General features: G+C 35.9%; 1 protein-coding gene across 1 annotated transcript in view; it reads right to left on the bottom strand.

Moving 5' to 3' along the window:
- Positions 1–1,063: 1,063 nt before the first annotated feature.
- Positions 1,064–13,037, bottom strand: part of LOC149802422 (equilibrative nucleobase transporter 1-like) — a 234,691-nt gene continuing 222,717 nt past the window's right edge. Inside the window, exons 12-13 of the mRNA XM_089951629.1 lie at positions 7,611–7,697; positions 1,064–3,295 (exon numbers count right to left, since the gene is read on the bottom strand). Of these exons, the coding sequence (XP_089807755.1) occupies positions 3,233–3,295; positions 7,611–7,697 (150 nt within the window). The 3' untranslated portion in view covers positions 1,064–3,232. The remainder of the gene's footprint in view (positions 3,296–7,610; positions 7,698–13,037) is intronic.

Raw genomic sequence — 13,037 nt, 5'->3', positions numbered from 1 at the left:
TCGCATTGTAGTGCTGAAAATCAAAAGTATTTTCCTCGAAGGTTCCATTGCATTTTTTACGATACAAATGATCAACGTTTGGGTAACTGTCCTTGAAACAGATATCTTCGATCATTGATTGATGTCCAGAGTGAATGGTAATAGTGTTCATTTCCGCACGTCGTTTCGGATACTTGGCGGTCGTACTGCTCAAAGCGTGATTGATGTCGTTTCCCACTTTAGGTAACACTCCCACACTTCGTACGTAGAGTCTGGCTTCTTGAATGGCTGTTTTGTAATAGGCAGACTCAGCTATCAAATGGAAAGTGGCACAGCTACGATTCAGTAGGATTTGCAAATGCGCGGTGAACGTGATAGGTATTTCCTCACCTTCCTGGTCATTGGCCGTGGTAGAATCCACTTTAAAAGGAATGACACGCAGTAACGGTACGGAGGTATGTCCCATCACGGTTGTATTCCACCACATCGGAGTACACAAAGATCAAATTGAGTCCGTAGTTCAGTTCTACCGGGGATCCACAAGCCCGGTAAAGTCCATATTACTGTTGATCTTTGGGTTAAGATTCTGTGCTACCATCTGTGGATGTCCACCCAAAATTTCAAACAAACTACCATTAAACCTGAGGAACAATCTGTCGATATCCTGAAATTTTATCAGTAGGCGACGGACCACTTTATGGTACTCGATCTTAGCAGTTTTATTTGGCTCTGTTCAGGGCTTTGCCAAATACTAACTCGAATCTTTCAGCATTTGTGTCCACCAAATTTTCACCACTAAAATAATATCCTGACGGAATTTTCAATCTTGAGATGCTGAATGAGAGGCCTTATATTGCATGTTGTTATAAGTTCATCGTTTCTTATTATGTTCATATTCTCGTAAGGCACTTGGTGTTGAATGAATCCAATTTGTTGTTGATGGCTTGATTGGTTTAACAACATTCGGGTCCATATAGTAAATTTGAATCATTACATATACACAAGTTATTACTACAATTACCCACAATTACTTCAGCCTACAGCATATTTATGATACATGCAAAGAGTCCAATGAGACGTGTAAGATGATACAGATATTTTATTATTACAGAAAATGGAAGTGTATCATTTGAACAAAACAAAGAAGATATAAATTAATCTTAGCGGAGATGGATGGAGTAACATTACTGAAACATCTTGGTTCCTAAGCTCCTTTGCATTACAAATCAGACTTACAATTGTGTTTCCAGAACAAAGTGGAAAGGCAGAATTCACTGACATCCCTGCAAGTCATACAAAACGTTATCATGACGCAGAGAGAGGTGAGGAGAGGGCGTGACAAAAAAGCTTGTAAGTAAGATGGCAAACCCTGCATCTGGAGGACTAACCGGTGGATGCGAAAATATGACGTGAGATTTTTTCTCCATTAAAAGGCAGATTTTGAGAATTATATTTATAAGTTTAGCAGCATAACAGCAGTTTAAGACAACCGTAAATAATTTTGACAAGAAGCACGAAGAATACAGGATTTGCTCACTGGGACATAGATGTTGGCGAAAAGTAAATGATTATACTGGCACAAGAAAGATTATCAGTTTGAGAAAAAATATTACATACGGTATAAAATACAAAAAATATCCAAATTATAGGCATGGAAAGTGGATACTATCATGTACATCAAAGTAAATTGCATTCACACTGCATGATATTGAGGATGGACAATGAGACATACTTTGCTATGAGCACTGACCAATGTCAAATGCATTAATGTTATATAACGTCATTATCTCTAATCAGTGTCATCCTTAAAGAACGAATACTAAAGCTTCTTGTCTTCGTCTTACATAATTTGAACGCGAAGGAGCCGTGCAGGGTTAATACGAACATAATTCAAGACATATAAAATAAATTATTAAACATAATAAAGTTATTATATGAGTCAGAGTAGACGATTATGATATCTGACTCCTTAAAATAGGAGTGGTGGATTTAGGTGCAAATATTTGTTGATTGTAATGATCATTTGTAAATAAAATATCACATAACTAACTTTTGTCCACGGTTGTAGACTATATTTTAAGACAATGGCCATTTGTAAGGAACATGTTACTTGAATTTGAATTGAGGACATTGGTTTTCCATTTGAAAATCATGGTACATATGATATTTGTTAGATTGATTCGCTAAAGGTCAAGTAAAAAGACTTGGCATTGTATATACATTATTCTTTGGAATTTCAAAGTGCTGATTGAAGGTCTAATTAAAACACTATCTTCGTATCATTGTAAATTCATTTAAGGACATTATGGATACAGCTATATCTATGCATCTATCTTTCTATTTGTTGTTGTAATTATAAATAAAACTGCTAATTTAATCCTTGACTAATGCCCTAAAAACAGCTATTATCTATATTTTTACTTGATACATACATACAACCTACTATATTAGCGAAGATGAACCAAATAATGTACAGGAAAATAATAAGAAAAATTAATTATAAACAGTTAACTATTTGGAAGCTCTCCAAAAATACTCTGGTTTTTTTATTAAAAAAATTTATGGAAACCGAAACTGACTTCAGAATAGATAATTTTACGGAGATTGTATCGTCCGCCTGCTTAAAGATTTAAAAACAAATTCAACATGAAAATATAAAAAAAACAACAATGATGGTATTGTTTGAGTAGATTATGCAGTTGATTTCTAATAAAACAAAAGGCTTGTAAGGGTTGACGTTTGTTCTGTCAGTAGATAATTTCTAATAAAACAAATGGCTTGTAGGGGTTGACGGTTGTTCTGTCAGTAAATGATTTCTAATAAAACAAAAGGCTTGTAAGGGTTGACGTTAGTTCTGTCAGTAAATGATTTCTAATAAAACAAAAGGCTTGTAAGGGTTGACGTTAGTTCTGTCAGTAAATGATTTCTAATAAAACAAAAGGCTTGTAAGGGTTGACGTTTGTTCTGTCAGTAAATGATTTCTAATAAAACAAAAGGCTTGTAAGGGTTGACGTTTGTTCTGTCAGTAAATGATTTCTAATAAAACAAAAGGCTTGTAGGGGTTGACGTTTGTTCTGTCAGTAAATGATTTCTAATAAAACAAAAGGCTTGTAAGAGTTGACGTTTGTTCTGTCAGTAAATGATTTCTAATAAGACAAATGGCTAATAAAATCCGTAATAAATATTCCACGGAAATACTCAAATTTAGAACCCTTTCATGGAATATGTAAATTTCTTATTCTGCTATTATACTTCAGAAAACTGTGAACACTTCTTCCCTTACATCAAGTTTGTTCGTTTTTCCATGGCAATAAACCTGCAACAGAGAACCAAAATTGTAGCAAAATGCCTAGTCTATAACGTTACCTTTAACAATAACATTCACGATTTTCCCCTTGGGATTTCAACATTTAAATTCATTATATCACTGCACACATCTTTTGGTCATATCGCCTGCGTCTGCCATGATTTCTTCTCGTAGACAGTGTCAAAGAGTTTTTATTTTTCTCATGCTCAGACTTTGTTTTACACCTTCTTTTGAACAAAAGTCCCAAATGGGCCTGAGCCAGTTCATTTATCTGACATTTACCTAAAGGACAAATGCAATAGTCCAAAATATATGTGTAAGTACGATGCTTACGTTAGAAGTTTCTTTTATTATTTATATTTAATTTAATTTGTGTGCTTGAAGTTTTTCCATGATTGAGGGTTGTGGATAGAGGTTTTGCATACTTGACTTTTGTCGTGCTTATAAATGGCAAATAATACGTTTACTAGAGTTTGAGTTAAAATGTTTGTGGAATTTTCCATGGAAATGATTAGAACATTCTGTTGCAACAAAGGTTAAGTGAAATATTTATGAACAGAGGTTTGGTAAACAAGCATACATTCCTATTTTAAAATCAGTTTAAGGAATCATTTACAGTTGTGTTCAGATATAGTTTTAGAGGAATCATTTATTTATATTATTCATTGGAATTGCAGCGTGCTTATTGCCCTTATGGACTAAAACACTACTTTGACATTATTGAAAGCTCTAAGACATTCTAGATTATATCATTGGAAAATATTAAGACTATTGGTACATCATCTCATTTAAGACTATTGATGCATCCTCTCATTTAAGACTATTGATACATCATCTCATTTAAGACTATTGATACATCATCTCATTTAAGACTATTGATACATCATCTCATTTAAGACTATTGATCCATCATCTCATTTAAGACTATTGATACATCATCTCATTTAAGACTATTGGTACATCATCTCATTTAAGACTATTGGTACATCATCTCATTTAAGACTATTGATACATCATCTCGTTTAAGACTATTGATACATCATCTCATTTAAGACTATTGATACATCATCTCATTTAAGACTATTGATACATCATCTCATTTAAGACTATTGATACATCATCTCATTTAAGACTATTGATCCATCATCTCATTTAAGACTATTGATCCATCATCTCATTTAAGACTATTGATACATCATCTCATTTAAGACTATTGGTACATCATCTCATTTAAGACTATTGGTACATCATCTCATTTAAGACTATTGATACATCATCTCATTTAAGACTATTGGTACATCATCTCATTTAAGACTATTGATACATCATCTCATTTAAGACTATTGATACATCATCTCATTTAAGACTATTGGTACATCATCTCATTTAAGACTATTGGTACATCAGCATATTCAAGACTTGGAACTCGTTCGCAATATTATATACTTTTTTACTTGTGATAGAACGGTTATGATTAATTTGGATTTAATTCACAATACCACACATTAATTTAAAATTTCATCTTTTATCCTGTGTAATACGTTTTTCTTTGTTGAATTTTAGAAAACGTGATCATTTCACTTTCATTATATTACTTACTTTAGAAACAAAGAGTTGTAACATTGGACTTAAAAGTGAAATTAGCACACACACCCCACACACAAAAACGAACTGATGAATTTTTTAAAATACGTTTTAGGTATTTTATAATTCATTTATTGCACTTTCAGAAGCTGACAGAGTCGTCTCTGGCAAATGTTTTTCTCAGTTTGAATACCTGTTAAAGTTAGCGTTCTTTGGACAAGTTCAGGCTCATTTTAGAGCACATGGGAACAGTTATATTTATCAACTGTCTGCTTTAGAAAGCGCATAGTTTCTGTAATTATGACATGTAATTAATTGCAGTTACAGTACATACAAGTAGCGAATATGCACTCCAAAATCTGATGTCAATGCTAACAGCATCACCCTATTACGACCCCATTCTCAGAAGCACACAATAACTGTAGAGCAGAACTTAAACGGTGCTGAGGAGCAGTAAGGGGAAGGGAAGTGAGTTTTTTTTTTCCTTTGTCGATATGAAATATAGACGTTAAAAACGATTGCTTTGTCTTTCCGATATAGCTGGATTAGAAAGGCCACGGAATGTCTTGCTAACCTTATCGAGGAATAACAATACTCAAAGGAGAAATGAAGCGTATGATTGATATGTGTTTTTGAAAATATCTTGTTGTAATACAACATAAATTGTAGATAAATGTAAATTTTATCAATCGTGTATTATGTCCCATTATTTGTCAAAGATAACTGAACTTGACATACCGGGCAATGTTAATCGATCCAATCTACGTTGTTTTTTTCCGTGAAAAAGGACAGGTCATTGACGTTTCGAAAAAAGAAAAAAAAAAGAAACTAAGGAAAATGTTTCCTCTGACGAAAACAGTATTCACAAACTGGCGATAATTTCATAAATATTCCAGTGTACCAATCTTTCATTGCCCTCTGCTCTATAAATCTAACTGAAGCGAAGCGCAGTTAACTCTAGCATAGACTGCGAACAGTCAGTATTGGAGGGTGATAGGCAGGGACGTCATTTGGGGGGGGGCAAGGCGGGGGGCGGGGGTCATTTGCCCCCCTCCGAATTTACATGTGCTGTAAAATGTAAAATTACTGTTGCCTTATACGATAATTAAATAGCCCGTCAAGTTTTGCCCCCCCCCATCAAGTTTTGCCCCCCCCCAATCAAGTTTTGCTCCCCCCCCCCCCGAAAAAAGCTGAAATGACGTCCCTGGTAACAGGCCTTTAGAAGGATAGGTGGCTGAAAATGCATTTAACTCAGACTGACAGGGATATCACAGTCAATACTCCAATGGAATACGAACAAGTAGAAAGTTAAATACGTGGATAGTGACATAATTGGGAAGACGGGATATCAATTTTGATAAATGGAACACAAATTAATATGTGCTAAACTAATAACATTACTGTAGAATTTTAACCTGTAGCAATTTTTTTTAAAATTATTGGACAAGGACAGTTATCGAAATTTACACAGAATTCAAACACTGGATTATAATTATCTGTGATTCAACAAAGAACTGTTGACACATCAGTATGACACTGACCACATCATATGTAATCGCCTTCCATTTTGGATTTCATCGTAATTCGAACTCAGTTTCATTAGGACTTTTTATTATTAGTACTTCTAGTTTGTAATTCTTGGATTATTCTTGGATTAATGTTGGATTTGATTCGTAAAATCGTAAGTTCTGTTTCTCATTTTTACCTTGTTTTTCTAGGGAAATAAATTATTTGTTAAATTTTACAAAGCTTCTTGTCTTTACTCTTTCTTGTTGCGTTTTGTAAGAGCATAAACGTAACAATACTATATTACACTAAATACTAGTACTAAAAAAGATCTAACGAATTCTCTGAGAATCGAAACCTGGAAGGCTATCATTCCCATAAAAGCTTAAACTATATAACGTACCTATTTATTGCTTGCGCGGCATTACCTTAAAAATTTAACTATACAACGTACCTGCTTATTGTTTTCACGACATTACCATTAAACAATGAACTATATAACGTACCTGTTTATTTCTGTCACGACATTACCATCAAAACATGAACTATATAACGTACCTGTTTATTTCTGTCACGGCATTGCCATCAAAACATGAACTATATGCCGTACCTGTTTATTTCTGTCATGACATTACCATCAAAACATGAACTATATAACGTACCTGTTTATTTCTGTCATGACATTACCATCAAAACACGAACAATATAACGTACCTGTTTATTTCTGTCATGACATTACCATCAAAACACGAACTATATAACGTACCTGTTTATTTCTGTCATGACATTACCATCAAAACATGAACTATATGACGTACCTGTTTATTTCTGTCACGGCATTGCCATCAAAACATGAACTATAAAACGTACATGTTTATTGTTCTCACGATATTACCATCAAAACATGAACTATATGACGTACCTGTTTATTTCTGTCATGACATTACCATCAAAACATGAACTATATATCGTACCTGTTTATTTCTGTCATGACATTACCATCAACACATGAACTATATAACGTACCTGTTTATTTCTGTCACGACATTGCCATCAAAACATGAACTATATGACGTACCTGTTTATTTCTGTCATGACATTACCATCAAAACATGAACTATATAACGTACCTGTTTATTTCTGTCATGACATTACCATCAAAACTTGAACTATATAACGTACCTGTTTATTGCTCTCATGACATTACCATCAAAACATTAACTATATGACGTACCTGTTTATTTCTGTCACGGCATTTAAATAAGAGGATTGATGGATGGATGAATGCAAGTGTGCTCAGAATTAACATCAAAATGTTGACCTGAAAGGAGAATGTGGTGGTAGCATGTTAATGCGTCCTTTTACCCTTATTTTCATGGAAATCTTCTAGAATAATTTTGACAACATTTTCTCGTATACTAATCTAAACATGTTAACTATTCTTGTTTTCAAGTATCATTCTACTTTCATTTTTAAGTCCGACTTTTAATCGTAAATATTAGTTCTAATACAATATCGTTATCGAGACAGATCACCAGTCTACCTGTCAAATGCGGTTCACCTTCTTCTTTCCTATACAGGGCAGTTGTCATGCCAAAGCCGTTCCATATGAAGAATGGTTCAGGAGACGGAATATTTATGTAGTTGACAATAAAGAACCCACATTATTTGGTTCGTGATGTTAATTACGTGTTTTATTTGCTTAAGTTCTCAGGGCGCTCCGTTTTGAATCTTATTAACACACACAGACACAGATATATATATATATATATATATATATATATATATATATATATATATATATATATATATATATATATATATATATATATATATATATATGTGGTCCAAGCATGCAACGACCATGGTAATATCTATAATATCTACCTTACCGCTTGGGACTGCCTTCATACAACTGTACTAATAGTTGCAGTGTTGGGATCTCAAAAGTTTTAAAGATATGATCGTGTGAGGTAAAAACCAAAGGGTAATGATACACACTCTGGTGAGGTAAAGCCAAAGGGTAATGAAACACACTCTGCTGAGGTAAAACCAAAGGGTAATGAGACACACTCTGTGAGATAAAACCAAAGGGTAATGAGACACACTCTGGTGAGATAAAACCAATGGGTAATGAGACACACTCTGGTGCAAATATTGGTAACACATGAATTTAACCTTTCGTGTTCTTGTCCACTATATGCTGATAGGGTGGGAACTAAATAGTTCCCACATTGTGATCTAAGACATCGATCTAGGGATCTAAATAGTTCCCACATTGTGATCTAGGACACCTATCTAGGGATCTAAATAGTTCCCACATTGTGATCGTGATCTAGGACATCGATCTATGGATCTATATGGTTCCCACATTGTGATCTAGGACATCGATCTAGGGATCTAAATAGTTCCCACATTGTGATCTAGGACACTGATCTAGGGATCTAAATAGTTCCCACATTGTGATCTAGGACACCGATCTAGGGATCTAAATAGTTCCCACATTGTGATCTAGGACATCGATCTAGGGATCTATATAGTTCCCACATTGTGATCTAGGACATCGATCTAGGGATCTAAATAGTTCCCACATTGTGATCTTGGACATCGATCTAGGGATCTAAATAGTTCCCACATTGTGATCTAGAACACTGATCTAGGGATCTAAATAGTTCCCACATTGTGATCTAGGACATCGATTTAGGGATCTAAATAGTTCCCACATTATGATCTAGGACATCGATCTAGGGATCTAAATAGTTCCCACATTGTGATCTAGGACATCGATCTAGGGATCTAAATAGTTCCCACATTGTGATCTAAGACATCGAATTAGGGATCTAAATAGTTCCCACATCGTGATATAGGACACCGATCTAGGGATCTAAATAATTCCCACATTGTGATATAGGACATCGCTCTAGGGATCTATATAATTCCTACATTGTGATCTAGGACATCGATCTATGGCTTTCGTAAACACTCTCTGGGAATACGTTTGTCAAGTTCTTTGATTCGCCATTTCATTTTCTACAACGCAATACAATTTTAAGTGTTTCAGTCTGAACAGTTTGAAAGCTATGAGTTTGGGCTAAGAACGAGTTTGGAGAATCTCAAAATGGGATCATGTTGGCTACACAGATATCGTTTACACTCATGGATTCATTTTATAATTGCACTGTTACTGTTAAGACGATTATAGATTAGGGATTATAGATTAGTGATTTTGACAGTTTTCAAGGTACGACCCGATCGGGGTCTCTTCTCTGAGAGCTAATTAAAATTCTGAAAGTGGAGACACCATTTACATCCATAATGTTATTCATGAGCTAAGCTTCAAACAGTGCAAGGGGGGTTAAAGGTCATTACAAACGTACGTACCTACGAACAACCAGGCACATGGACTGTACAACAGCAGTCTTTAGCTTTTATTGAAAGCTGAAGAACGACGTAAACATAATTAGAAAGAAAACACTATACAACAGTTTAATCTCTTTTTGTATAAAATTTATTTTCATATGCATTGGAAGCATTGATACTCATTTTAATTACTTTTGAAGGCTTATTGTAAATTATCGCTGATGCAATGTTTTATTTTCTTCCCTTGGCAGAAATGCAAAGTGTTCTGAACTATTATTATTCTTTGGTTGTTCATTTTGAAGCTACAAGGTGAAACGTATCATATAAGCATAAAAATACAACCGGTGTTTTCTTAAACACTTGAATATACTTAAAGATGCAGCAATGAGGTTAATGTCCAAAACCGAATATATCTGTTGAGTAGTTTCTTTCCACAGCCTACAAAGATGGTTTGCCTAATTAAAATTTAGTTTATCTATAGTGGTGAATGGGTACGATTCAGCGTCAATGGGAATTAGCATTACAGACACCCCTGGGACTGTTTAGCGTCAATGGAAATTTAACATGGAGAAAAATCGTGGGACTGTTTAGCGTCAAGGGAAATTAACATGGGAAATAGATTTTGGGACTGTTGAGCGTCAAGGGGAATTGAACATGGGAATATGGGACTGTATAGCGTCAAGGGAATTTAAACAGGGTGGGACTGTATAGCGTCAAGGGAAATTTAACATGGGATTTTTTTTTTTTAAAAAAAATAAAAAAATAAAATAAAAAAGGGGGTTGGCAATTAAAAGTAGATCTCTTTTCGAGAAATTGGAGTGACCCTGAAAAGGGCCTTTGGTTTTATGTTAATGTATCCATTAACATAAGGGGCACCGCATTGGTCTTCTTCTTGTCCTTAGGCTGCGTCTCATTGTAGGACCGTAAATCAGGACTCTTTTGAGGCATCCTTGTCTTTCTACGTAGATCCTACGTATCCACAGACTGGTGTCTGTCCTATGGACAACTGTCCAGTTGGATCGGACATACATGGGTATGTCCGTCTGGAACATCATCGTTGACACAAGGGTGGAAGAGTGTACGTCGGTCCACATGTTGAGGCGCCGAGAACAGGTGCATCAATGCAGTGAACTGCGCTTATTTATAGGTAGAGGTAGGATTGAAACGGATTGAGTTTGTTGACCAATCCAAACACGCGTTACAAAATCCAGTCAGCCCGCATCCAATCCGAAGAGAGCAGTCTGTGACGTCACGTGGTCTATATAGATTCGCTAGCGCCTGTGTGCAGTCAATCTATGCGACAGTTATTCAACATGACGGAAACTCAGAAAACGATCCATTGGGGTGCACCTGCAGTAGAGACCACCCAAGGGAATTGGAATTTTGTGGATTTTCCTACCTCGCAAGAATTTGTTCCGGAACCTTCGTCTCCTTCTTCATTACCGCACGTGGAGAATTTTAGACAGAGACAGAAAGAAGAATTGGAGAAATTATGCAACAGCAAGGAAGCGGAACAAGCTTTTCTCCTACAGCAACAACATAAAGAAGAAGAGGCAAGAAAATAAACAACAAGAAGAAGCAGCAAAGAAACAAGGGTGTGAAAATCAAACGGTCACGGTATTGTTAGACATTTTAGCGGAGTTAAGAAGTCTGAAACAAATGTATCAGGCTTCTTTATTACGACCGAAGAGAATACGACCTTCCTGAGCTAAACACTCCAACCCTGTGACTAAGCCTACCGAGCCACCCTTAGTGATTTCAACCAGATCATCATCATCATCATCAACAGTACGCAGTCCAGAAGTAGGCCTTGGTCGTGGCAAAGGCTTAAGGCAGTTAAAGTTGATTGCTTAAACTCACCCCTACACAAAAAGGCCCTTTTCAGGGCCACCCACATTTCTCGAAAAGACATAGACTTTCAATTGCCAAAAACTAAAAAAAAAACCCAACCCATTTTACCCCGATAGTACGTGTCTGTGTATGAGTGCGTGAGTGTACGTCCTTATTTTAAAATCAAAACCCAAAGACACTTACCTTTTATACCTAATTTATTCTTTTATAAATATTTACAATCCAATTCACAATTCACAACAGAGCACTTTAAAAAGTTCACACACTTCTTCTGTCTCATTGTTTAGTCTCTCTGTTTTTTAAATTTTTTCACCGTCACATTCTTTTCCTCCTCTTTCTCCTCACTTTCTTCCCTTCTTCTTTTCTTCTCCTGTTTCTTTTTCTTCACCTGGCTGCTTTCTTCCTCTGAAGAATCCCTCTTTTCTTCTGACTCCTCTTGTTTCTTTTTTGGGCAATCTGGAGACCAATGTCCTTTTTCTTGACAATAATAACAGGTATCTTGACTTTTGTCTTTTCTAGCTCCTTTTTTTCTTTTTTGACGGTCTGGACACTCTGAAGACCAATGCCCTTTCTTCTGACAGATATAGCAAGTATCTTCACTTTTATCTCGAAAAGAAGGAGAGTAGTCCGAAGGCTGGTCTGAAGAAAATTTTCTAATGACCCCTCGCAAAGCTCTGATGAAACGTTCGATCTGGGTAGTCTCTTCCATCGTTCTACTCGCTTTTGAGAGTGAAATGAATAGTGAAAGGACAAGACACTTACCCTTTACGTACGCTGGTCTGCCAGGACTATAAATTAGTCCATGGTGTTTAAACGTTAGTCATTTGACGTTTTTCACTCAAGATGAAACGATCAAATTCATTTGAGAAGAAAGAAGAAGAAAGTAAGAGGCAGAAACGTAATCTATCGCCTCGTACCAGGGCTGAAGTCTTGGCACAAATTCATGCCAGTGATTTTGAAGAGGACATGAGTGAACCAGAAACCAAACCCTCTAAACAAAGTTCACCACCCTTAGTCAGCCCTGAAAAGTACTATGACATTCGAGAGACAGAAAAGCGCTCCTCTAGAAAATTTAGAACCACGGCTTACAAATACAAGGTGAAGTTCAAAGATTTCAAGTCCGAAGTACCCTTAGAGAAAGCAGAAGGGTTCATCACTGGTGTGTGGGATTCTTTACTTACCACACTCAAGCAACAATGTCAACCCAAAGAAGACGATCGCTTGAGACTTTCCATAGAACACGATGATTTGAAATCCCCTGTTTGGATCGAGTTTAGCACCCCTGCAGAACTGACCGCTTCCAAAGTCATGGACAAAATTCAACACGTGCAACAATCCAATGACCAGTTTGACATCACCGAAGGAAAAAGTCACACTGTCCATGACTCACGTCTCTCCTCCTCAAGGGACCGGACAACGCAATAAGGTGTTATTGGTGAACGACCTTCGC

Source organism: Sinohyriopsis cumingii, chromosome 3 (assembly GCF_028554795.1).
Source record: "Sinohyriopsis cumingii isolate HCF-2022 chromosome 3, ASM2855479v2, whole genome shotgun sequence".
NCBI lineage: Eukaryota > Metazoa > Mollusca > Bivalvia > Unionida > Unionidae > Sinohyriopsis > Sinohyriopsis cumingii.
The sequence above is the reverse complement of the archived record's forward strand: the minus strand, read 5'-3'. Positions and strand labels throughout refer to the sequence as shown.